This window comes from Rhamphochromis sp. 'chilingali' (assembly GCF_963969265.1).
Source record: "Rhamphochromis sp. 'chilingali' genome assembly, chromosome: 2".
NCBI classification, from domain to species: Eukaryota; Metazoa; Chordata; class Actinopteri; order Cichliformes; family Cichlidae; genus Rhamphochromis; species Rhamphochromis sp. 'chilingali'.
The window spans coordinates 66,378,725-66,404,367 of NC_137930.1; the positions used below are offsets into that span (position 1 = coordinate 66,378,725).

General features: G+C 41.9%; 1 protein-coding gene across 1 annotated transcript in view; it reads left to right on the forward strand.

Annotated features, from left to right (window-relative positions):
- Positions 1–918: 918 nt before the first annotated feature.
- LOC308388947 (UPF0606 protein KIAA1549) overlaps positions 919–25,643 on the forward strand; it is a 37,235-nt gene continuing 12,510 nt past the window's right edge. Inside the window, exons 1-11 of the mRNA XM_080869984.1 lie at positions 919–1,203; positions 11,524–13,620; positions 13,734–13,822; positions 14,742–14,901; positions 15,010–15,140; positions 16,235–16,427; positions 16,593–16,652; positions 16,746–16,891; positions 19,961–20,138; positions 20,896–21,080; positions 24,904–25,065. Coding sequence (XP_080726110.1) covers positions 1,071–1,203; positions 11,524–13,620; positions 13,734–13,822; positions 14,742–14,901; positions 15,010–15,140; positions 16,235–16,427; positions 16,593–16,652; positions 16,746–16,891; positions 19,961–20,138; positions 20,896–21,080; positions 24,904–25,065 — 3,534 coding nt within the window. The 5' untranslated portion in view covers positions 919–1,070. The remainder of the gene's footprint in view (positions 1,204–11,523; positions 13,621–13,733; positions 13,823–14,741; positions 14,902–15,009; positions 15,141–16,234; positions 16,428–16,592; positions 16,653–16,745; positions 16,892–19,960; positions 20,139–20,895; positions 21,081–24,903; positions 25,066–25,643) is intronic.

Here is a 25,643-nt window from a genome sequence, read left to right on the forward strand (position 1 = left end):
TATCCCAATCCTCGGGACGAGAGAAGGTAACTGTTACCAAGAGTGTCAGATGAAAGCCAGTCGCCAGTTCGTGCACACCACGTATACACTGCAAAAACTTCAAAGGCACGCAGGTGGGCACGAGGACGTTAATGACAGAGCTCCACACAGCATTTCATCCAAGGATATCCTCTCCTCACGCTCACAAAGGAACTGATAGAGTTGGAGCTCCCTTTCTTGGTAAGTCTGTGTGCGCAGCTATGAGCTGGCTTACAGGAATGGCAGGGGGCGAATTGAGAAGGAAAAATCGCTTTATGTATGCACTGAGCGCAAGCTTTGGGATATATCATCAAATTATTTTGGCTAGGCAGCGTTTAGCGTTTTCCTGTCAGACTCAAACGAGGGATGGAACCTGCTTTGTCTAGCTAAATGAAAAGCCACATGACCATTAAGCTTGCAAGTAACGGGACGGGATGTAGGACAAGAGACTACTGTATCATGATAAGACCCGCTGTGAGAGCGTCTTAAAGCCAGCCATACATCCGAGGGATGAGGTCTGTGCTGGATCGTCTTTTGCTTTTTTGACCTCCTTACAGATTTGTTCCCCTTATATGGAGTAAGTTGCTTTGTTTTGTTTATTTGATGGGATAATAGTCGCTGTTTTCACGACCAATTTGGCCATGAGTGTGAAAACTGCAGGATAAATAAGGGAAATACTCACTTTTTATCAATGATCCAGGGCATGGATAAAAGAAAATGTGTTGCTCCAATCATCCAATGATATCTGTTATTAATGTTACCCTAAAATTGCAGGTTTGAAATGATTTAAGTAGTTTTCACTTGTTCTTCAGCTTACTGGGGGATTCTTAAGTTAACACAGTGATACTCAAGCAGGCTGTTCTTAAATGTCCCACTGTTGCTTCTTTTCAACAGTTTTTCTCCACTACAAAGACATGTGATGGAATAAGGGGCCTTAAAGTGAAGAAGAGCAAACTAAGGCGCTCGCAAAAACCTAACCTGCGATTGTCTTTTTGGAGTGAATCTTCTCTCCTTAACCGGATGACATGCCTTGACTCGACACCCACCGTACCATGGCAGGTTTAGTCTCCACTGTGTGTTTGGTGGTGATGCCCAAAGCTCTCATGCACACCCACAGCCAACGTGCTGCGCTTCTGGTGGTAACGGTGTTGTTAATAGTGATTGCAGCTGACTTACCTGGGGCAGGTAAGAGAACACTTTTCTTTTTTTGCTGACTCACACAACATGATCCACTAAGTACCTTGTGTTACATAAGTGGCACGGATCAATATCGTGTCCAACATTCAGGTAGCTTTGAGGAACAGCATTTAGAAATAATATTCCAATTGAGTTCAAGTTGCAAATAAAAATCGAATCGGCACACGTTAATGTTTATTTCAGATTAAGAACGCTACAAGGAGTGTATCTGGGATTCTTTTGATGGTTAGATTTGCAAATTCTAAGTCTTTTTTTGTGATTTTCACTTAATCTAACTGAATAACTGCATTAACCTGAAAGCAAATGTCAGTATTTCACACACATGTTGTCTCTTTTTGTGATACTATTGTGTTAATGTATCCATGATCCATTCTGGGTGCAATCAAGATCTTTATCTTGATTGGTTTGCTTCTGGTATAGCTTACGCTTGCTCATCCTGATGACTGGTCAGAGAGAAATAGGAAGCCCCGAGGCATTAGTCAGTTTCTCTATATAATGTGTTCATTGTTACAAATATGTGCTATATTTTAACAATATCTGACAACTGTTATAACCAGTCACATCCAGGCGATGCCTTTTTTGTGGGCCATTGAACAGCGTCACTCATGTAGTTGGGGGTTGTTATTATTACAGGCCGTGTATAAGCCAACTTAACCAGTCAGCTTCCAGTCATAAGCTTGCTTTCCTTAAGTGTAAGCCACTATTGCTAACCTTTTTCCTTAAAAAGGGCCTTAATGACAAAGTCATGAGCCGTTTCATAGAAATATACATGAATTCGTTTTTATTTGTCACTTCATTTGTGGAAACAGCTTCTGTCTGTTAGTTCGCTTCGGTGTGAACTTACCACTGTTGTGATTTTCATGAGAACAGGGCTTTCTGCCCTGATGCAGTCACACTGAAGACTACACAGACACATCCTTGAATCAGAAGTGACTCAGTTCCTCTTGTACACAGAGTCTGGGGTTAAACCAACTTCCAGTAACTGTAGAAAGAGAAAGTGTCTAAACCCTCCGACTTGATGGGTGCTTTGTCCGGGCTTAATTTTATTGATAGTGACATTATCCCACTAACACACTGGCCAGTGAAAAAGACCGTGTTTAGAGGGTAGCCAAAAACTCATGATATTGGATGGTAATAGGATTATGTATTAAATGCCTGGGTGAAAACCTTGTGCAGGAAATTAGGCATTAGCGAGTCTTGAACTCACACTTGTTTGATAACACCTCCATTCGCAGCTTTTTAGCGCAGGCTATCAGCCATTTGTTATATTGCAGTTTTTCTCAGCGTGTAGCTAAAATACTATCAAATCATTTGGTAAAGCACGACATCTGATTGCAAGTTTGATATATTGACATGTGTGTTATTTGCATTTGATTGTCATTTTTAATTAGCATTCAGAGATGAACATGTTTCTTGTGATAGCCTTCTAAAGGATACGCTAGATATACGTCGATGGTTTAACATCTATTTGTTTATGGTTAAACATTTTAAGGCTGTTTTGTTTGTTTCTTTTTTTGTTTGTTTTGTCAGAATTCACCTGTTTATTTTCTCATTTATTTAGCAAGTGGCTAATTCTGTGGAAAATACTGATCAAATCTGAAAGTTCCTTTTTAGATTTTTAAATCTTATTTCAGATCAAACGTTCAAAATTTGTTTTTGTTTTTTTAGAATTAACATTTTTGGTTTTCATGGCAGAACAGAGGAAGTAAATAACAACACCAGCAAAAAAGTAACAGCATTCATTATTAGCCATTTTCATCCTTCATGTCCTATATTTTGATAAATTGGTATTGATGATGATGCTGACTAAATAAGACCCTTTCAGGAGCATCTTATAGACACTTCTCCTTTAATTTGGACAAATCTCAGGCAGCTGCTAAATCTTCCACAGTAGCCTGTTTCATTTTAAGCATTTTCCATTTTTTTTAAAATCAACATTATGGCAAAATTTTATTTGTTTACTTATTTATTTTTGAAAAGTGAAGTTAGGAACTCAGCATCTTGTAGAGCCCCCTGAGGAGGAAGGACTTTGGTTCCTCTCATTAGAACTTGTGATTCTGCAGATAAAGCAGAAATGGTATGGAGTATAAGAACTAGCTCTGCTAGTTATCCTTCTAGTTGGATTGGTACAGGTACCTGCCCACGTTCAGGCTGCCTACTACAGAGCAGTCTTATTTTTTGTGGAATGTAAAGTTGTTTTTATCTTGTGACTAAAACTCAAACAAAGCTTTGTAAAAGTATTTAAATAAATATTGAAAAAGAAAATGAATAGAATTCAGCAATAGGAATTTTTGGATATTTGTTGGTCTGATAGCAGAAGTGCAAAATAAGGTCTGATTAATATACATTTGTACATTGTGTTAGGTGTGTAATACAAAAATATTGCTGCTTTGTTGAAAGGAAAATTTCTTTTACACAATTAAGAGGTGTAACCATTGCTGCTCATACAGCTACTTTAATGTCAGATACACTTTCTAGCTCTTATCTGGTGACACGAGGCTGTAAAATACGTACTCGTTATCCTGCACTGGGAACTAAAATGCTTGGAATAAAGGTTCTGTTCTTCAGTTGTAGGCTGTGATTGTGAGATCACACATTTTGCTCATGGTCTTCACCCATCACTGTTCACTTCACTTTGTTCATCAGCAACATGACAGCTTTCCAAGTTTCCGTAGTCTGTATCAACACTGATGTCACCAGTCTAACAGCTTTCCTCTTTCAGTTTCTGGGTCAAATAGAGCATGGCGACCGACGTCTTATTGTTCCTCCAGACCCAACACCACACAGGAGACCCATGTCCTGACTTCTGTCAGGCTTCTCCTCTTAACAGTTTCTGTTAAAGAAATAGTTCGGCATGTAAATTTCATATCTGAATTGAAAAATATGGAAGATGCTGTTCGAAACTTATAAAATGCCCTTGAAATTTTACCTCAGCAGTACCTCTCTCTCTCTCCACACCACAATCCCTGGCAAGTTCAGCATAGAAAGCTGCAGGCCAGCAAAGTCCTGTCTAATTACCAGTGTAGTCTGTTTCCATGTGAAATGTGATCTGTGTGGGATGACAATATGGGCATTCATTATTCATTAGAGCTGGAAGCCAGTTGCAGATCAATGGTTAGAACCTATCAAAAGCCAAACAATGGGTACTTTTGCACTCACCAGGCCTGGAGGCCGAGCACAACGAGCTCCTGGGAAGCAGCCAGTGGCCGACCTTGCCTACTCACTAGCCTCTCCTAGCATTATTTGGCTCTGCTGAGCGTGGTAGAAGCTGGTCAAGAGACAGCGAATGATGTGACACTGACGACTATTTAACTCAAGTCTACAGTGTTATTATTAACGTCATTATTTCTCTCGATAATCGTGTCTGATAGCACGTATACACATCACAGTTATGATATAGTCGGCTGTTCTGCCAATGGCTGCACTCGAGTTTGTGTAATCTTCTCCACTTGCCTGCTATTACCTGCATCTTGCTCGTGGGTTGTGATGTGAAGGTGCCATAGTCTGGCCCATGAATGTACATCTGGTAGTGATTTTGTGTACCCTTTTTTTTGGTGGGGGTTACCAAGGCAATTTTCCACCAGAGTATCACGAACCTACACAGCATCTTATTTAAAAAAAGACTAGTTGATTTTTGTTGTTTGTTTTTTGAAAGCCAGACATTATTACTTATTAATATTGTGTTAGGATTAGATTTTGCCCATTTTTTGGAGCAGATATATTCAAATAGTATAAAACAGAATTATAATAGCTGCAGTAATATTATAGGAACTGTCTGTTTGCTATTGACTTCCTTCCTTCCATATGTGATTATTAGCATAATATTTATTAAATTCAGCACCAAAGCAAACATTGCATTCTATCCAGTTCAATATTCTGTATTCTGCTTTTTAAAGATTAGATTTGAGAGAAATTAATAAAAAATAGTCTTATTGTTGTTGAAAACCGAGAACTTGGCTGCCTTCCTCTGCAAAAGTTATTGGTTACAGAAACACAGAGTTGTAAAACTTTCATTATTAAATACATTTCCCTGACTTTGCCTACAGTTTCTTATACTAACAGTCTGCCAGTGTCAGGAGCTTAAAATGTGCAATGCAGAGTTCATAATTTGACAGGAGGCCACATTGAGGCCATATTGCGCTGAGCCCAAATCTGCTCTGATGAGCTGCAGCTGATTATTTATATATTTATCAGAGCAGATGGCTCGGTTCAGCACGGCCTTCTTTCAGCTTCTCCAGGCTAAATCATTTTGTTTTGGCCCTTTCAGGATTACTGCACCCACTTAGAAGCCAAACAGTAAGCATTTGACCAAACCCTTCAGACAAAATTAGTTATTTGAAAGCAGCTTCCTACGAGCTTTATAGGGAACTTAACCTCGCCCAGCAGACAGTGTTTGTTAATCCAGAACGTAACGTCTGAGAGTGTAATGAGACAAAATAGAAGAGGCTGCTGACTGATACCTTCCAGTCTTTAAAGAAAATCAAGACTTTAAAAGTGAATGAGCGTGTCCAGATTTCAAGTTAAATATTCAAATACATCATCATAACCTCCTTCTCTATGGTGAACCCATCTCTCTTTTTATGCCCACCTTGCTGTTGTCTTAAAAACAAGTATTCCCTCAGGAAAAAGAAAACAAAAACAAAGGTCACATTAATATTTGATGGTATTTTAAGTGCAGGCATGACCCCAGTCAGGTCTCATGTTCATTTTTGGTCAAATCAGAACAGTCTCTCTAACTATGAAACTTAATGTTAAGTTTCATTTATTTCCTTTATTTGACTCTCGTCGGTAACTGTAACATTTGTATCTGGTTTCTGTTTATAGGCCGTACTTTGTTGATTTAAGTCTGTTCTTTAATCTTCCGCTGCTTGGTGTAAGCTGACTTCAACAAGTGTCTGCAGTGCATAAACTGTGTGTTTATAATAAATGTACCCTCTATAGCTCTGAGATTTGGGTTTTTTCTGTCAGGGGAGCTTCTTTAGTTTTGGCAGAGACACTGATCTAATAGAACTCTGCTGATAAAAACAATTAAATCTTTCCCATCTTAAAAGCTTCCCTGATAAACCAAACGTCAGCACTGATTGTATGACTGCTCTCAACATACACGGCTCCTGCCAACTGAAAAGCGCCAGTCACGCAACGGGCTGAGCTGAAAACAGAACCATGTGTGGGGGTGTAGTTAACATTAATGCTAAAAAGACCCTTTCTTCTGTCCTCTTTCCCCCCCGAATAATACTGCCATTAAATTACTTTCTTTTTTAGCAAAAACGAATCTGGCAAACACAGGAAATTGTGCTGTTATAGCACTCCTTCACTGGTATCTCAAGTTTCTTGGTTTAAATAGACATATGTGCTTGCATGGATTAATGTCTATGCTGTGTGTGTATTTACAAACACATCTTTGTGTTGCTATTTGGCTGATTCATATTGTTTAAGTAACCGTATTCCAGTAATCGGTTCCTATAAAATTTCCCTGTAAAATCAGCTCTGACCAGTACAGCAGGACCACATATCTTTGTGGAATAATTGTAGATTTTTATTAGTTTTTTTGTATAAAGACTCATGTTACTTTCCTTTAGTGTGGACTGTTTGCTGAGTCTCTTCCACTCAAAAATATGCATACTCATCCTCGTCGACTTGGATTAAAGCAGATGGAGACAGGAACGCATTAATTATTATTTTCGGCTCCTGAAAATGCCCTCGCAGACATGCTTACGTCTGTCACTTCTTACATCCCAAATCCTATTTTTCTGGAGCACCGAGTCATTGCATTATTCCCTCTTTCTGTTTATATGTGAGCACAGTGTCTCGTTGAATAAAGGAGACAAGTGAAAGGTATTTTCTCTGATTCTGTTCCAGACGTCAACAAGAGTGCTGTTTGCTGACAGGCATTATTAGGTCCCCTCTTTGGGCCTTGGGATCTGTTTTCATGTGAAGACAGGAATGTCAAAATAACATTTTTGCTAGCAGGATCGGTTTGTTTTAATTATTATGAGCTTCAGCATTGTGTGTGTGCAGTACAATTATAATGGATTGGGTTTGCCACTTTTTTATAAATATCTTTCTTAGTTTACATTATACATTTTTAATAAAAAACAATGTGGAAAATGTAAAAGCATAATTCTAAAATGCATTTTTCAGTCTATGTGAGCCTCGAGTCTGGCTGAGTAAAGGAGACCAGTGAAAGGTATTTTCTCCGATTCAGTTCCAGCGCAGTGCTGTCTGCTGAGAGGCATTATCAGCTCTTTGTTTGGGCCCTGGGAACTGTTTTCATAAGCAGACACCGAAGGCAAAATCACATTTCAGCTTACTTGGAGGATTTCCTTTGTGTGTGTGTGTGTGTGTTCATGATGTAGGCTTTACTATTGTGTGTGTGTAAAGTACAGTTATTGTACGTTGTTATCTTTTCTCCTTTATACACTTTTACTCTGTAAACTTAATTCAAAACAGAGAATCATTCAAATTTGCAATCACTCAAAATTCCTTAAAATTATGTTTATCTGACGGTTTAAATTAAAATGCTGCATAAAATATTTAAACTTTTATCGCTGCATCATGCTCGTACAAATCAACCGGCTTTTTGTGCGGTTTGGCTAAAATGGATAAATGTGTAATCGATTATGCAACCTGCACACTGGTCACTGGTCTGATGCTACTTAAAAAACTTGAAGTAGGTTCTGCCTTGAGTGCAGTCTCTTCTGTTTTTGATTGGAGGGATTTTAGAGAGGATCATTACATCAGCCACCATCGGTAATAATCCCTCTCTTGTCAGAACCTTTTTTACATGATTGCTGGCAGTCGTTCAACCCCAGAGCTGCCTGTATAAACGGAAGCTGAACAAACCATCCAGATCACAGAAAGAGTGTTATTTTTGTGCCATCACTTGCTTGAATATGGAAAAGTTTTCACTCAAGCGCCTGTTGTTGATGAAAAGCAATCAGCAGATTCTGTATGTTAAATTAGAATAGAATAGAATAGGACAGTCTTTATTGTCATTGTACATGTACAATAAAATTGTGGGTGCTCCACACCAACTGTGCAGGTATAAAATACTGCGCAATTTATCTGTAAGGTCAGTGCTTAATCATTTCACAGGCAGGCCGAGCAATGAGCGGCCAGCCGAGTGTGACGCGCTCCTCTTTCAGGGAACAGGTGGTAGCGCACGATAGCCTTCTAGTCCATTGTTCATTTTTTTTGCGCTCTGTAATGTTAGCCCTAACTCGGGCTGCTGTCTGTCACACTGAGCCGAGGGTGTCATCAACGATTAGCCTTCAAGTATGTAGACTGTGCATATTTAAGTATTACAGATAGTCAATTTTTTGTATGTTTGTAATTCAGCTTTTGCATGTTAGTGTTGTTAGATTTGTTCTAATACATCAGTAATTAAATGTTGGCTGTCCATTTTCCTTCATCCCGTCTTTACTTACCACCGTGATAATTATCATCATCACCATCGCCGACATCTCTGCAGTTATCATTGTTATCATCATTCTCCTGTCAATCATTGTTTTTGTGTTAGATGTTTTTGTCAGTAATCTGTTTTTGGTTAATAATCACAAATGTGACTGTATATGAAACACTGTGTCGCTGTAATGGTGTGTTGAAATGAGGTGACAGTTTGAGGTCTTGTTTAACAGCGTGACCTCAAACATCAGCATTGTTGTCCAACATGCTCTTATATAAAGCTTGTCTGCACTGTCTTTGCTTCTTGTTTTATATATCTGTAGCTCCAAACATCTTTTTGTTCACAGCCAAATGAGTTTGACTTAATTAAGAGTTATTTAGCAGTTAAAATAGCATCTTTCTCACAGTTACCTATAAAAGATTTGCTGCCACTGTAGAATGACTTTCATTTCTCTGCTGTGTTCTCTGTAGAGACTAGATGACTAGATGCCGCGAGTCCTTCTATTTTAGTGTTTCTCCTGTTATTGTGTGCTCAGTGCAGTGTACACATGCGTCTGCCCAGCTGTGTGTTACATCCCTGTGGGTTCAAAGATTTGGCACAGAAACCAAGAATCTTGGAAAATGTGCAAGACAGACTAGCCTTCACAGAAGAAAGACTTGGCTTTTCTTTTCCAAGTCCTTTCCAGCATGCTCTGTTATGCTAGCATGTTGACTTGATTAAGGTACCAGCGTAGGTTATAATTAAGCTACGAGATTTCTCCTGGGCCAAGCCAGAGGCGTCTGCTTGTATGACTCGATGCAGTAAATTGGAGATGATGGCCCCAAAATGCATTCATTTTTGTTGATGTTTTTGCTAAGCGATCTGCACTAGCGCTGTTAAAAATAGTCTTCTCCCTTAGCTTATTCTGTGGCTATTTTCAAGAGTGCATGATTCTGCAGAGCGTCTGTGAACTACAAAAAGCAGCAGCCTTTGCAGCTGCTGCTGAGTCACTATGTAGAGGCTGTTGGTGGCTAGCTTCTGGCAATGACAACAATGGTGTCTTTGAAGTCTTGCTCTGTTCAAGACCTACTTTCAGTGACAAATTTAAGACTTACAGTCTGCACCAAGTTTATTGAAAAGAGTTTGTTTGTAAGGCTCAGTGCAGACGTGAGCCTTGCATCAAGTCATTTAGCTATCCATAAACCCAACAGCATTAATAAACATATCATTTATTGTAAGCAGGCACACTAAGTCATCCGGTCTCTGATTATCTGTGGTTTTTTTGTTGTGATGATTTTCCGCCATAAACTCGTGAAACAAAGACATCTTCATTTTTATAACCGTGTTTTTCAGTCAGTTCAGTCAGTGGACAATTAAATCATCACAACAGATAAACAGCTGCCATTAACACTGGTAAAATCATTTGATTTGATAATAGGCCACTATTAGCAACAAGGCTGGTAATGGATAATAGTTATGTTTAACTGACATTGTTAAATTCTTGCACAGTGTTAGTAAGACTGCCATGCATTAAGGTTGGTGAAACATATTTGGGTATATGAAAGAGGCAAACATATGCAGATAAGTGTAAAACATCTATTTTCCATTAATAATTAAAGAATTGTTCCAGTTCATGTAGGCAGTGTTAAATATGCCAGGCAGTGGCTTGTAATCAAGACTCTTCCCAAATTAAATCATGCATGATGTGCATGTACTTTGTTACGCAATATGGAGTGCTTTGGCACCTAAATAGAGTTTGAAATGCGTTGCGTAAGCGGCATTTGCTATTTCTGCATTTTGACTGCTCAAAAGTCGGCCTTAATGATTTTAATGTTGTGTGCACGCTGTAGAGGGGCTTGCTGATGAGCTGAAAATTGCACCATCCATCAGTTCGAGATCAGGTGCCATGAAAAAGGGTCTCAAATGCACTCTCGAGAGTTCATTGGTAAAATCTTAAGACATATGGTCCGTGCGTGTATGTCAGCATATTCACAACTGGAACCAAAGAAATCTGTCAGCTTTTCTTTGCTTCCCCAATGATTTTCACATCATTAGCCTGTGAGACCGTCCTTGCTCTTTTATTCTAATGACATTTTCTTTAGTTTTTGGTTTTTGTCTGTTTGTTTGTAGCCACTTAAGCAAAGGAGAGTTAAACTAGTGACTGTCTAATTATTTTTCTCAGGAGTCTGATACTGATAAGAACTGATCTATGTACAGGCTTTAGGTGACATACAGTCAAAAGGTTTTCTGGGAAGCTATCTCCACTTTATCGATCTGAAATTTAAATCTGATCAAGCTATTTTAAATATAGTATTGATTTATTGTAAGTATAAATTCATCCGGGTGCATTGTCTTCATGTTCACTGTTTGTTGCAAATGGACATCATAATGGACCCTGTTCCATTATGATGTCCTTCCATTATATATTTTTAAACCCTTATAGATGATACAGTTGATGTTGGCCATTTCGACACCAGTAAACATAACACCAATGTTCACTAATTCAATGCCGGTCCAGTTACAACATGGCTTAGAGTAGGTAGCCTCCCTGTCTGCCGTGAAAAGTCGTGTTTGCTCTCATCTTGGCTCGGTGTGCAACAGTTTAAACACACTTTTTTGGCAAAAATCACACATTCAACACTGACTCCATCACACTCCTTCATTCCTGTTAACAGACCAGAGTACAAAGTAAACATTCACAAGGGATGAAATTACAGTTACTGATTCATAGGGCTGATATGAGATTCATGCTCAGCAGGGTATTTCTTTGTCTTTTTATTACTGAAACAACCATTTTCAGCAATAAAAATTAAATGGTAAAATGATTTCTTTAGAATTAGCCTCTTTTTCAGTCATTGTCTCTATATATGAGTTTCCCTATGTTTCCTGTACTGATACGAAGCATTGTCTTTGTTCCTCTGCAGATGAATCTCCTTTGGACTCTACACATGATCCCATGGGATTTCTTGGAGATATCCAAAGTCCTACATCATCACCATTAGCCTTACCTGACTCGCATTATACTGCCTTTGAGAGTCTAGACTCACCTGGTGCCCTTCCATCCAATCCTGAACCAAGCCATGAAGTTCGGACTGCTGATAACATTCATAGAGGGCATATTGCATATGAAAACTCCAAAGTCATCATGTTAAGAGATGCCTCTGCAGAAGAGCCACACACTCTGACGACTCCAACCTTAAGACCATCTGTACCTGTGCGGGAGTCTAGTCCACAGTTTCAACGACCAGCTGAACTCTCCTTAGGCTGGAAGCTGGCGAGGTCATCTCTCTCAGAAGCTCAAACAAAGTCCCAGCTACAGCCTTGGGAAAATATATCCATAACATCAGTAAAGCCTTCTCCAACACCCCAGCTAGGTCTTAATTCTGAGAAAAGGATGACCTTCCAACCTGAAGGGCCTCTCGGGCCACCTATTCAGACTTTCACAGACCTTTTAGCAGAGGACTCACATATGAAACCAATGCATGCAGACCAGCTGAGCTCCAGTAATCCCCCACTGGAAAACAAACATGCATATGATATAAACATGCTACCCAACCCAGATGAGATTCAGTCTCCTGGCTACAAGGTGCCTTTCATCACCCCCCACCCTGCATCACCTTCATCTGAACCCACAGAGCTCTCTCCAGAGGACTTCTACCCCACCAACACCATGGAAGTAGACTGGGGGTCTGGGGACTACTTGGAGACGATGTCTTTTTTCAATGCAGATAGAGAAGACTATTCTCTGGTCACCAAGGTGCCCTCTGACTCATATGATCTAGAAGACTATACAGAAACTTATGACACGTCCTTCCCTTCCAGAGTGGGCATATCTCCCTCATCCCTGAATCCTCTGTACGTTTCCCCTTCCCCCAGCCTCGTGACAGCGTACAGCACCGTAGTTTCTCCTAGATCTATTTATCCTTCCTCATTTTCAGCAACAGTTCAGTTTTCCCTGGAACCTACTCCAACACCTAACAGTGACGTGCCTGACATTTCAGACGTAGATTGGTCAGATACGTACACAATTCAACCGACAGATGTCCTTTTGCCAGACATGAACAGCTTGGAATATTATAACAATCAGCTGACCAAGGAGAATAACGGTTCAGAAAGCGGAGCTGAACACAGGGGGAACATTACTGTGGTGTCCATCAGTACTACAGACAGCACACCTAACAACAGCTTCAGCAATGATACAAAAGTGATTGAAGAGGAGTCCTCCAGTGATCTCTCGGGGCTTGAGCCTCATGATGAAACGAGCTTTGTAGTAACCACAGAGGAGAGTCCTCAGGTGGCCAATGCCTCTCAGCCTTTTCTTGATCCTTCCATAGTCCCAACGCATTCCCTCCACTCCTTTTCTTCTTCGGATGGTCAGGTGTCCACCACAGATTGGTCTGCACATACAAACAACGTTGGCCTGGATAGCACTTCAATTACAGAAGCTGTGCAGCCAAGTACAACGCCTTTGCTGGCAGACGATTTAAATGTTGCCTCCTCTCTTACGTATGTTCATTGGTATGTTACAGAGTCTCCCCCAAAAAGTACTATGGATGCAACTGCTGTCTTAACTGCAACTATAGACTTCTCCCCTGTTCCCACTGAGCCTGCTGCCAATAGCACAGCCGGTACAACAGAATTAGCTCCTGAAGAGTCTGCTTTTACAAATGATCCAACTCTCAATGCAACTATAGTTTCAACTGAATCCACGCCTCAGAATGTGACTCTGCCCCCTCCATTTGTGATGGGTGATCAGGGGGTGACTGAAGATGGAGTTGACACCCTAGCAACACTGACCTATATCCCAACCAGTAGTGTAGTTAATAAAGTCTCTACTACACCCACAAGTACACCTGCCACAACTACTCCCCATCAAGCCACAAGCAGAATTACTGCCACCTCTGAAGCCTCAACTATTGTCAACATCATCTCTACCACTGTTGGTAAAATCACAGCTATAGCACCAACATCAAGATCGTACCTCTGCAACGTTAACAAACCCGCTTATTTGATCAGGATCGGTAAGTTAGGCATTTAATGTGTTTTGTCTTACTTAACTGTGCTTGAAAGAGTTATTCATAGACAGCAGAGTATGAGAGAGACATTGACCATTAGCTTGTGCTTTTTTCACAAGGTTTTCCAGCCGGGGCCACTGTAGGATATGCTAAATCTCAGGTCAGAGACATTTTGAAAGGGGAATTTAACAAATCAGTGGAACTGCAAGTAAGTTTATTAAACATATTTCCATATATTTTAAATAATGCAAGGTGTCAACCATTTTTTTGCAATTAAGAAAAATATGGGGGGAAAATGGGTTAGCGCTGTTGCTGCACAGCAAGAAGGTCCTGAGTTCAATTCCACCATAAGCCCGGGGTCTTTCTGTGTGGAGTTTGCATGTTCTCCCCGTGTTAGCGTGGGTTCTTCCTGGGTACTCCGGCTTCTTCCCACAGTCCAAAGACATGCACTTAGGTTAATTAACCTATCCCCACTATCTAAATTGCCCAGGTGTGAATGCAGGCATGAATGTGAGTGCGAATCCTTGTCTGTCTCTGTGTGTTAGCCCTGCGACAGACCTGTCCAAGGTGTACCCCGCCTCGTGCTCTGTGACAGCTGGGATAGGCTCCAGCGCCCCCCGCGACCCTGAAAAGGATAAGTGGAAGCGAATGGACGGATCATAATAACAATAATAATAATGTATACTTTATTGATGCATTTAACCCATTCACTCAGTGAAGCAGTGGGCAGCCACTATTCAGGTGCCCAGCAGTGTGTAGGGATGGTACATTGCTCAGGGGGTTCCTCGGGGTAGCCATTCAGTGGATTCAAACCCCCGACCTTCCGATCATGGGGCGACCACGCTACCTACTGAGCTAGATGTTGTTAGATTTTTGAGCAATTGAGTGAACGGAGTTGTAGTGGCTCACACAGAGTGTGGGTGTAAATTGGTGGTACGTTTATGTGTTAAAAGTATAGTCTATGTTTGTGTTGGGGTGTTTTTGTGATTGTCACAGCGCCACATACAAACTCAGCCAGACCACTTCTGTCACATTGAGTTCCAGACGATACACAGCCTATTTAGCATAAGTTACTTAATGTACAGTGTGTCTCTTTAATACAATTAATTTCTGCTTTCTTAATGTAGGTTGTTGATCCACCACCAAAATTTGTGTTTCGAGCGGTGTCGGGTCCTGTCGTGTACACAGGCATGTCTGTCGTCAATGCACTGAGGAGGTCGGGGCGCCGCTTCTTGTCTGTTTCTCCAAACTGGTCGACGCCAGATAGAAATTATCAAGTCCACTCAGGTAAATGACCTTTTGTTGAGTCTTTTTCCGAGGGCACTTGAAGCATTTAGCAGAATTTGACCTTTATTTTTTAAGCTCAGTCAGAAAGTATTCAATTCGTCTGTGCAGTGTTGCAGTTTGTTCCTGGCCACGTAGACGTGCGGTTCTGCAACTTCAGTGAGAGCATCGAGAGAGGTTTGACCAGGGCCTTCGCTGAAGTCCGCAGGCGATCAAAGGAGTCGACTAATTTCACAGTGCATGTGAGTGGCACAAAGTGAGGGAAGCCATGGGCAGTCAGGGAGGTGCATTCCAGCTGGGATGTTTTCATTAGGATGCTTTCATTGTGGCTTAGGATCTGAAAGAATCTGAAAAAATGAAATATTTAATTTCTTATCAACTTGACCAAATACAACAAAAAGGCTTTAAAAATATCGAGTTTTTACTCAAAGAAAAAAAGCTGAAAATGTTGTTTGTTCACTAAGCTGACCAATACAAATCAAGTCATTTCACTCACTGATCTGTGGGATTCTTTATGCACTGCGTGTATTTACAGATTTATCTTGTTATTATCTAAAAAGGCTGAAAGTAAAATATTTGTAATTGGCAGTGTTTTATGAGCATTATAGAAAAATCAAAACAGAGAGCTCAAGAGGAAGTAATACTCAAAGAACAAAGCTCTGCTATTCTGTAAGATTAAAAAGTCAATTATAAGAAAAGAAAACACTGGAGTCTTCCTTGTGTTCTGAAATCCATCGCCTGTCTTTTCAAGGTTGGATCAACCTCATCAAACCACAGACAGCATCTCTACAGAGAATGCTGCACATGTTACTGAGAAGCACTGTAATAGCAGACACAATGTAACGTCCATGTAATGCAATTTTGCAGGAGCAAAAGCCATCGCTCTGCATTTTGCTTCTTTTGGAAAGGAGCAACTAAGTGCTCTGTCTCTCCAAAGTATGGATGCTTATGGTCATTTTGGGTTATGATAGTTATTGCCAAATAAATGCAGCACAGAGCTTATAATTAGAGGCAAGGATTTAGACCCAAGTGTTCTTGTGGACGCTATACTTCACTCCTTGGTCTACTCGTTGTTCATCTTACCATAACTCATGAGCATGACCCAAGTGTTTTTCACATGGCTAATTCTTTTTAAAGTGCTTCATGCTCTAGTTGTTGAGTATTAAAGAAGATTATTTTTTGTTACTAAAGAGGTTATTTGATCACATAGTTATGTAGTTCTCTTTTCAGAGGGAATTTAATTGTAGGTCTTTAAGACACAGGTAAGATAGAAAATGTTTTGTTCGTTTTAATATGTGTTTTTTCTGTTTCCTGTAACACTACCACTGTGTTTCAGATTGTAAACATCACCATGGCTGCTCCCATATACGAGGAACAAGGACTAGCGAGGAAACCGGTGGACATTACTTTCACTGTTCGCAGTTCAAGGAGTTATCTGATGGGGTCAGAGATCAGCAGTGCTCTAATGAAACTCACTATGGTGGAATTCAGCTATTACATGGGCTTTCCTGTGCTGCAGATCGCTGAGCGTGAGTACCGTACTGACTGTATTTGAACTATTTCCATTTTCATATTATCAGTTCTGTATCTGGGTTAGCTGGAAATTCTGAGCGTACTCTGATTGTGATCGCCAACAATGAATACGAGTAAAGGTCACAGCACTTATTGATTAATTTTATAATTTTTTCCACTAGCTTTCAATTATCCAGAGCTGAACACCAGCCAACTGCTTCGCTCTTCCTGGGTTAGAACAGGTATAATGATTTTGAATGATTTTTGTCAGTCTTACAGTTCATGTAAAGCAGTTACTACAGAGCATATTACTTCTGCTGTGTGTGTATATGTAGTACTCCTGGGTGTGCTGGACCAGAAAGTGGGTGAGAGGACCTTTCAAGCTAACATGGAGCGCCGGTTGGCCCTGTTACTCGGTGAAGCAATAGGATCAGTCAGACGGGTTAAAAGGGCCACCACCATAGGCAACAGTAGTGTTCAGGTAATATGCTTATAGATTCAATAATCATTTTACTCAGCTTATATTTACAGCTCCGTAGCCCCAGGCTCACTGGGCCCCGTTCCACATGCCACGAATGTAAGCCATATCTTTATTTCAATTTTTTACCAGAGAATAAATATTTCATATATGTAATCACATAAAAAATGCAAAGAAATTTCTTATTTCTTTGTGTTCCGTGTCTCTCACTTTCATTCTCTATGCAACCAAGCTTTAAGCTCTTTCAGGGTCACAAATACTTTTTTGCTTTTTACATTTCTTGTTCCCTATATAACAAAACTTCTAAAAACTCTGCAGAACCATCCTTCCTTGTACCATTTGTATCATTATACCCTGATACAAGCTCTCTCTTGCCACCTTTTCTGAGTACAGAGGGGTCATTATGTGAGTGTGACACTGTTTGTAACCAGTGAAAGCCTTAGTGCTTTACTAATCAAGCTCTAGCTTTTGTGGGTCCTCTCTGCACCTGCTCATCTCCTCTCTAAGGGGACAGGATACGGCTCGATCTCCATGGCAACACCATCCCATTCATCTCAGGGGCAAGCCATTCAAAGACCACAACCTCATGTTGCCTATTTTTTTGTCCTCTTCCTCATTATCCCAGTCCTCCTTATACTCGATGGCTCCTAAGAGCATGTCAGTTAATAATTGTGTCTTTTTCTCTGTCTGTATCCTGCTGTTGGGGGGCTAAAGAGTCAAAAAGTGAATGTTTGTCACAGAGTCAGTGGTAGGTAAAGATTCGGAAATCAGAAGAGAAGCAGAAAATTCAAACAAAAGTAACTGGTCAAGCTAAGACAAGATGACTGTCAGTGCTAAATATCATCATGTCCATCCATTTAGGACCTTTGTTTTTGCCTCGGTGAATTCTACAGAATAATATAGAAAAGAGAAGCACATCAGTGGTGAACCTTTGCTGTCTGCATTTCTGCTAAGATTAGATCTCTAATTTTAGCTCTGGCATCCTTTCTGCTCTTCCAAATGATATTTTTTCAAATCCATAAATATGATAATGTGTTATTCACTTGATAGAATGCTGTTATATAAGAAGCCTGTTTTAATATTTCAAAAACACTCATCTCCGAGTGCCTTATTGGATGAAAGCGTCTGAACTTCTGCTTTGCTTTCTTGCACATAAATAATTATGGTGTATCTCAGACAGATGCCCCTGACTGTCATGACAGAACGAGTGTAGTGTTGTCACCACTGAGAATATCTTATGAGTCTGCCCAGACAGATGAAAGGGAGGTTGAATTTGGGCTGTGCAGTAACACGCATTCACACTGCCCTCTTTCCACTCTAATAAGCAGACACGGACTGGATTAAACCCTGAATGAGGGAGTCTGCCCGGCCGTTTTTCTGTGGCAGCCCAGGCATGACCTGCACTTTACTCTTTTCAGTAATACAGACAGCAGACTGTGCTTGTGCCTCAGGGCACCATCGGGGAGGCTGCACACACACAAACAAATCAGTCAAATTAAATCGGTCAAAAAGACAAATCGGACAGAATTGAAAAATATTTAAGCAATGGCTCTCCAAGAGGTATGCAAATTGTGACCTAAAATGATGGTTATGTGTCTGTGTGTGTGTATTTGGACCATCTTTACATATCTTGAGGGAACAAAAATTGTAAATTTACTGTAGTTGTGGGGACCAACGGCCGTTATGGGGACAAAATCCCCATCCGCACAAGTTTGAAGACATTTTTGTGGTTTTAGTGTCAGGGTTAGGGTAGGAGTCCAGGGAAAGCATTATGTCAATTAGATGTCCCCACAAGGATATGAAAATGCAACAGTGTGTATATTGTGGACACAGGAGTCAGTCCCTATTTTAAAAACTACATTTTGTTTAGTTTGTAGAACTCTGTAACTTTCAGGTGCTTGTATAAGCATTAAATACAGCAAGGTGGACTCGAGAAGGTCAAATGGTTCAAGTCTCAAATCTCAAATCTGTCGTTAAAATAAAAAAAACAACAATGATTAATGTTGTAAGGCTCGGCAGAAAATGAGGTGCCACTGTCTCCATTAAAAAGTCATCTTTACTGTTAAGATTGTGAGACTTTGCCCATTAGCACCTTCATCAGAAATTCCATTTTTAATTTAGAGTGTGGTCGTCCTTCATGAATCCATTTTTAGAAGCATTTTGTCATTTTTTTTCTCGAGCACAGTCTCTTATCCACAAATGTTTCAGATGGGAAACTTTGTCGTATAAGGACACAAATGGGAACATTAAAGCATGCACGTGGAAATGAAGTTCAGGGTAACGTACATGGTCCCCTGTTTGTGTTCTTAAGGAGTGAACCAAGAAAAGAAATGCCCTTTAACACTACTAACGACCACAAAACTGAGAATTGACAGCCTTTGTCCCTTAGCAAATAAACAGAGTCCGTTATGCTCCAGCCTTTATTTCCCCCCGCACCATCTGGAAATGCTTACCTTTGGAGGAAAAATAAGATTACTGGCAGTTCGGTAAAAGGGCTTCCATCATATAGGAGTTACTAGGTCTGGCAGTGACTCTGTTATTGTATGACAGCCGTCAAATCTGGGGTGTGATCAGGAAGATCTGTGACTCTAATAAGACGCAAAAACACACCTGTTTTTCTTTTTAAGGTCATCTCCATATGCACCTCTGAAGCACTTCCATATATCCTGCTATGTTTATATCTTCTTATGTTTATATTGCTCCCTGGAAGCAATTTTCTGTCCCCTTCGACTTGCTCCAGAGAGCTCGCTCTCCTCCACTGTGTCAACACAGCATCCCTTCAACTTCAATGCACTGGTACGCAATTGCACACTTGACAGTATGGGTCATTTGCAGCTAGTGTTTTCCCTCAGATGCCTCAGGAAGTTACAGTAGAGCTCCTTCGACAGTCTGACCCTGGAGGATAAATTTATGATGCATAAAACATTGAATGTTTTGGGGGCGGGGTTTAAGAAGATCTGCTCTTCCCCTGCCTTTTATCTATCACAGCTGTTGCTTTAAAGAAAATTACCCATATCTGTTCAAAACTGCATTCTGAAACACTTTACCAGTCCTCCTTGTTTTAATTCCCAGGTTGTAAGCACAAGCCGGTTGGCGGGTACTGACCTCCCCCTCGAAATAGTGTATTTTGTGGAGGGGCCTAGTGGTCAGAGGATGCCTGCAGATCAGACTGCTAGCCTGCTTAACAGCCTGGATGTCCAAAGAGCTGCTATTGTCCTGGGATATCGTGTACAGGGCATATTGGCACAACGTAAGTATGTCTCAATAAATAGATAAAAAAGATTATCTATGATAGTTCAAGTCAATCAAACACTCCCATGTGAATTTATTTAATTTATTAGTGTGTTTTTTCTTTCTTCTTTGATGCTGGCAGGAAGTTTTAGTGTATGTAAACAAAAAAAGACTAATTATTTTAGCTTCACCATCATTACTGTTATTGTAATGGCTAATTGTTCTCAAGATCCTAATAAGAGGAAAGGATACTGACTGCCAGCTCCATGTGTATCTTTACATGTTTATAGTAACATTTGAGCTAATTATCTCCCTTTGTACACGCTGCACCCAAACCCTGTCTTCCTTATTAGGAATCTAAACAACGGATGAAGGCTAATGAGAGCCCCTCAAGGGAGTTCTGTCTCCGTTCTGATTGCGTTCTTTTATGGTGCTTTCCCAGAGGATGAAGTGACTGTTAATTAAAACCAAAGCAGCGCCGTGTCTGTCCAGGGAGAAACGAATCCAGGTTATTTTCTGTAGCTACGGTTTACAGATGTCCCGTAAATCGCTCACCTTTATAGATTCAGTTCGATCAAGGCTGAAACTCAATAAAGATGAGCTCATTAGCATATAGGAGTGTCACTGTTAATAAATACAGAACATGTGAAGAGCAGCCAACCGATGGGAAATACTGGTAACAGAAAAGAACCTGGATTCTAAAAACACCTTCTCCTCCTTTGTAGTCAATATATGAACTTAGCAGTTTATGGTTTCTTTGTTTTTTCTAATCACAGCTGTCGAAAAAGTGACATCTTCACCCTCTGACAATGAGAACACAAACATGTGGATCATCATCGGGGTTGTGATCCCCCTCCTCGTGGTCGTCGTCATCATTTCCATCCTTTACTGGAAGTTGTGTCGGACAGACAAGCTGGAATTCCAGCCAGACGCCATGACCTCCATCCAACAGAGACAAAAGGTAAAGTTCCATCTTTACTTTACAGATGCTTTCCTGCATCAGTGTTTCAAAATGACTTTTGTGCCGTAAATTTTATATTTGTAATTATGTAATGAAGGTGTTTTTGTTAGAAATAGTTTGGGGGCGCTCCGTCTCTGGGCTGGGACCCGGACCGGGCCTCGGGGGCTTGGGTCCTGGTTGGTGTGTTGCCGGGGTTGTGGGCGGGTGGGTGCATGGGGGCCCAGCCCTGGAGCGGGGTGCTGCCGGTGCGTCGAGCCACCTGGGGGGCTCTTCAACTGGTGGGGGAGATTGTCACATCTTGCAGGAGCTTTCCTCTCCTCAGGAGCTCCCTCTGCAGGAGGGGGAGATACAGGAGAGGTGGAGGAAGATCTCAGCCTGGGTGTTTATTGTCTTATGTAGTCTGGAAGATGAGTGGATGGTGTGGTGGGTGCAGTTTTCTCTGTGGTGGGGTTGGGTGGACTGTCCCGGGCTCTGTGGGGCCGGGAGGCGCTGCTGCACTGGGCCCGGTCTGGATGGGCCTGGGCCCCCTTTCCCTGGCGGGTCGCGGAGTGTGGGAGTACCTACTGGGGTCAGCGGGGGAGCTGGCCCCAGGGAGGGGTCACTTGCCCCTCCCTTCCTTCCCTCCCCATCTCCAGCTGCCTCCCTCTTCCCGCTCCACCACAACCACCCACACATGCAGGGCCTTGGAGTAGGGGTATGTCACCAGGGTGCAGAGGAGGCTACCCCCCCCCCCCCCCCCGTCCCCTTCTGGCTGCCTCTGCCTCAATTTTATCCCACAACTTAGACATTCACATTACTCACACTCTCATTACACATACATATAGGATCTTGGGGGTGGGCACGATACACGGAGTCCAAAGTACCATCAGGGTGTACACCCCACCCCTGGCATCGTTGCCCACCTCTCAATTTTAAATACACGTAGACATTGAGGGCTAGCAGGAGGGACCATGCGCTTACCTGCTGCTCTCTGGCAGGTAGCTCCATGCCCTCCTGGGTTTTAAATGCACCTTAGAACACACATGCATCAACATTACAATGAGCGGGTGGAGGGAGGTTTGGAGTCTTCTCTCACCCCCATTCTCTGCGACCTGCTGGAGCAGGGGGGCTAGGACTAGGAGGAGGAGTTGGCCGTCCGACTGCGGTCTGGAGCCTTCCTGCTGCTGCGGAGTCGGGGCGGTCTGCCTCCCCCCACCGCAGGGAAAAGGGTAACACCACCTGGGTCTGGGTGCAGTTCCCCCCTCCAGGGGTGGGGGCACCTAGACCCGGTTTGTAGAGTACGCTTGGGGAGTGTGATCGTGTGTACAACGTCTCTTTATGTCTGTCTCCACGTTGGTTGAGTGTGGAGTAAGTGCATATGAGAGCATGAGGGTGGGAATGGATGTTTGTATCTGTGTGTGCCTGTATGTCTGTGTCTATATGTCAGGTTGGGTATCAGACGCCACCTCTCTGGGGACACCTCAGGCCCTCCAAGGTTTGGAGGCCTATCTCCCCCTACCACCACTTCCCCTGCCAGTGGCGGACCCCCTCAGACATCGGTGCGTTGGTGGTTCTTTGTGTCCGGGGATGGGCGTCCAGGTACACACCGGCTCACTCCTTGGTGGCCGCTTATCGGGGCCTGGAGCCTGGGGCTCGCTCGGGCCACTTCGGAGGTGGGGTGCCCCCGGCCTCTCGGCCTGGGGCTCGGTCACTCAGGCGCAGCTGGCTGCCGGCGGAGCTCACGGGCGCGTCACTGCAACTCCCCCTGGCTTCTGCTCCGCGGCTGCTGAGTGAGCCCTCATCTGGGACTCTCCTCAGCTCTTTCCGGGACAGTGGCGCAGCTGCCCCTCTGTTGGTCTTCCTTGGTCTCTTGTGTTCTGGGGGCCTCTGGATGTCTGGAGTTTTGATCTCCTCCACACCTGCTTCATGCCCTGGAGGACGGGGCTGTGGCCCCCCCACACCCTCTAGCAGATCATTACATGAAGGAACCTTTTAAAAAAACAAAAAACAAGCGCGTCCATGCTCACAGGTGTACACACGGGTGATCACACCCACAAACTACACCCTTTTTGGCTCCTACCTCAAAGCACACTGTGTTCTGTTGATCTTATGTGCTGCACAATAATGTTTAACATTTAGTATTTACTGTCATATTCCCATATATCATTGTGATGTTGTTTATTCTATTACTCTTGTTCTCTTCTGCTTGCTTTCTTTTTTCTTTCTCAGCAGGTGACCCAGGTGATTGATATATGCATTTTTTTTTCTCTGCCCGTTCTGTTGGTTTTTGTCTTTTGCCCTTCTCCCCCGTCCCTCTTCTCAGCTGTTTCTCTTTCCCTCTTTCTTTCTCCCCTTCTTTCCCCCAGTCAAGTCTGTCCCGTATTCAGTAAGTGAAAATAAAATAAACAATAAAAGGTGAATCAAATGGACCATTACGGCAAGGCTGGGATGGTCAGTTTGGTAAAGTAAATCCGTTGGGCATCTTTCTTTGCCTTTAGACAACAATTCTGATGGCAAAAGAGCCAAACGGGACAGGCCAAAAAAAAAAAGAAATAGTTTGTTAATTAGATTTACTGGATTAATCCTGGGATTATAAATCAGCATGATTAATAAAGGCTATCTGTCACTGCCATGACTGTGCTGCTAGACCTCACCGATTTGGACATCATGATGCCGTCTTCTGGATGACATTAGTAAAACTTTAATGATTCCAGCAGAGACATATTGAAGGACATGTGCTGGGTTAAAAATTATGATGCTGCTCATACAGCAAACAGCCTCAGCAGCTCTTTTTTTGCTTGAAACAACCAACAATCCTGCTCGACAGTTTCCCTTCGGCTCATTTTGTGTTCAATCTGTGGTTATTGAAAAGCCTCTCTGGCTTTTGTAGCTTCACTTAATTTTAGAAGTAATGCTATTTGGCTGCCCTAAGTAAGATTTCTGTCATAGTATTACCCTCCCTGAAACAGCTTTCAGACATAAGCTGTGGACAGTGAATAAATCTGACTGCCCTTGTCTGGTGGACAATCACAAACTGCACACAACAGAAACACCAGTATCACACAACCTCTCACTATTGCAAATGCTCTGTTTGGTTTAGGCAAGGTTTGACACATGAGCAGAGTGCAGGAGGCGGGGTGCTATACATGATGCGAGCGTGATCACAGGGATTTTCTTCCTGCACTCTTCACACATTGGCTCAATATTAGACAACTTGCCTGTTAGATGGCGTCTGTGTAATACCTGCTCTGACCGATTCTGTCATCTGTGTACTCGTTAGTCTGGAAACCTCCACGTTTGCATGTGTTTGTCCCTTTTTATCGTCACGAATATTTTTATTCAGTCTTCTAATGTCAGGCTGTATATTTTATTCCTAAGTAAGAAATTAACTTAACAGCCAGTATTTGGCTGTCTTGTTTTGTTTGTATTAGTTTGGTGAAGTTCATATGTGGTGCAGAAATATAAGACCACACAGGTGTTTAACATATTTGCAGCGCTGTACTCATAACAGTAGTATTAGAGAACAACAGTTGCTGAATCTCTGTCTAAAACGTGTCCACCTGCAAACCTCAGCTTGGACTAAGAATACATGTGAGCAAGACAGGAGTAAGACTCCATCCTATGTATGTTTATTTCCATTCCTGATTACAAGCAGCCTGTTTGGGTGGTTCTCTGGATGTTTTGGTTTCAGAAACTGCCTCATCTTTTCATCTCTGTCTGATTCCCCTTCACTTGAACATAACCTTAGCATTTGGTCAGTGCTCTGACTCAGACGTGTATCAGTGGCTCATCCTCTCTGATCCACACATTCGTCTTTGACTTAACACCACTCCTCTTCTCTCAGTCTACTATGTTACTCAGAGAATCAAGGACCTCTCGTCAACAGCGACTCCCTCAAACTAAAAAAGGTATTGAGTTTAGTGAGGATGAAGAGGAGGAGTATGAAGAGGAAGAAGATGATGAAGAGGAGGAGGAAGGGGAGGAGAAGGATTTTAAAAAGGGGAAGGTACAAAGCAGTGTCTGGTGATTTGTAGAAAATGTAGTCAGACCTGTTGTATGTTTGTTGGAAGTAACTTGTTTATGGTTTATTATTCAAGTGTTGCACAATTATGCAAAGAACAAGACCGTATGCACGTTATATGAAGTCAATTTTTATAGTCTGGGTGTTTACTTGTTGTTACAAGTGATACAAATAACAAACAGTAGCTCATATAATAACAAATAGTAGCTCATCACTTATCAGCAGAACAATTTATCTTATTCATCATTGCTTCTGCTTAGAGATCAGTAGCTCTCAAGAGCAATCAGGGTATGAAAAATGAGGACAAAGAAGAGGAGGAAGCTGAAGAAGAAGAAGAGGAGGAAGCTGAAGAAGAAGAGGAGGAAACTGAAGAAGAAGAGGAGGAAGAAGAGGAGGAAGAGGATAAAAAGAAACTGAAAAGGAAAGAAGGTACATCGAGAGAGCAAAAAAGGGAAGAGACCAAAGCTGTGAAAAAGAAACCAGAGGAAGTGAAGAAAGACGGGAAAAAGAAAGTGTTGTCTAAAGGGAGACGAGCCGAGGAGGAGGTATCTCATGTAGTAGAC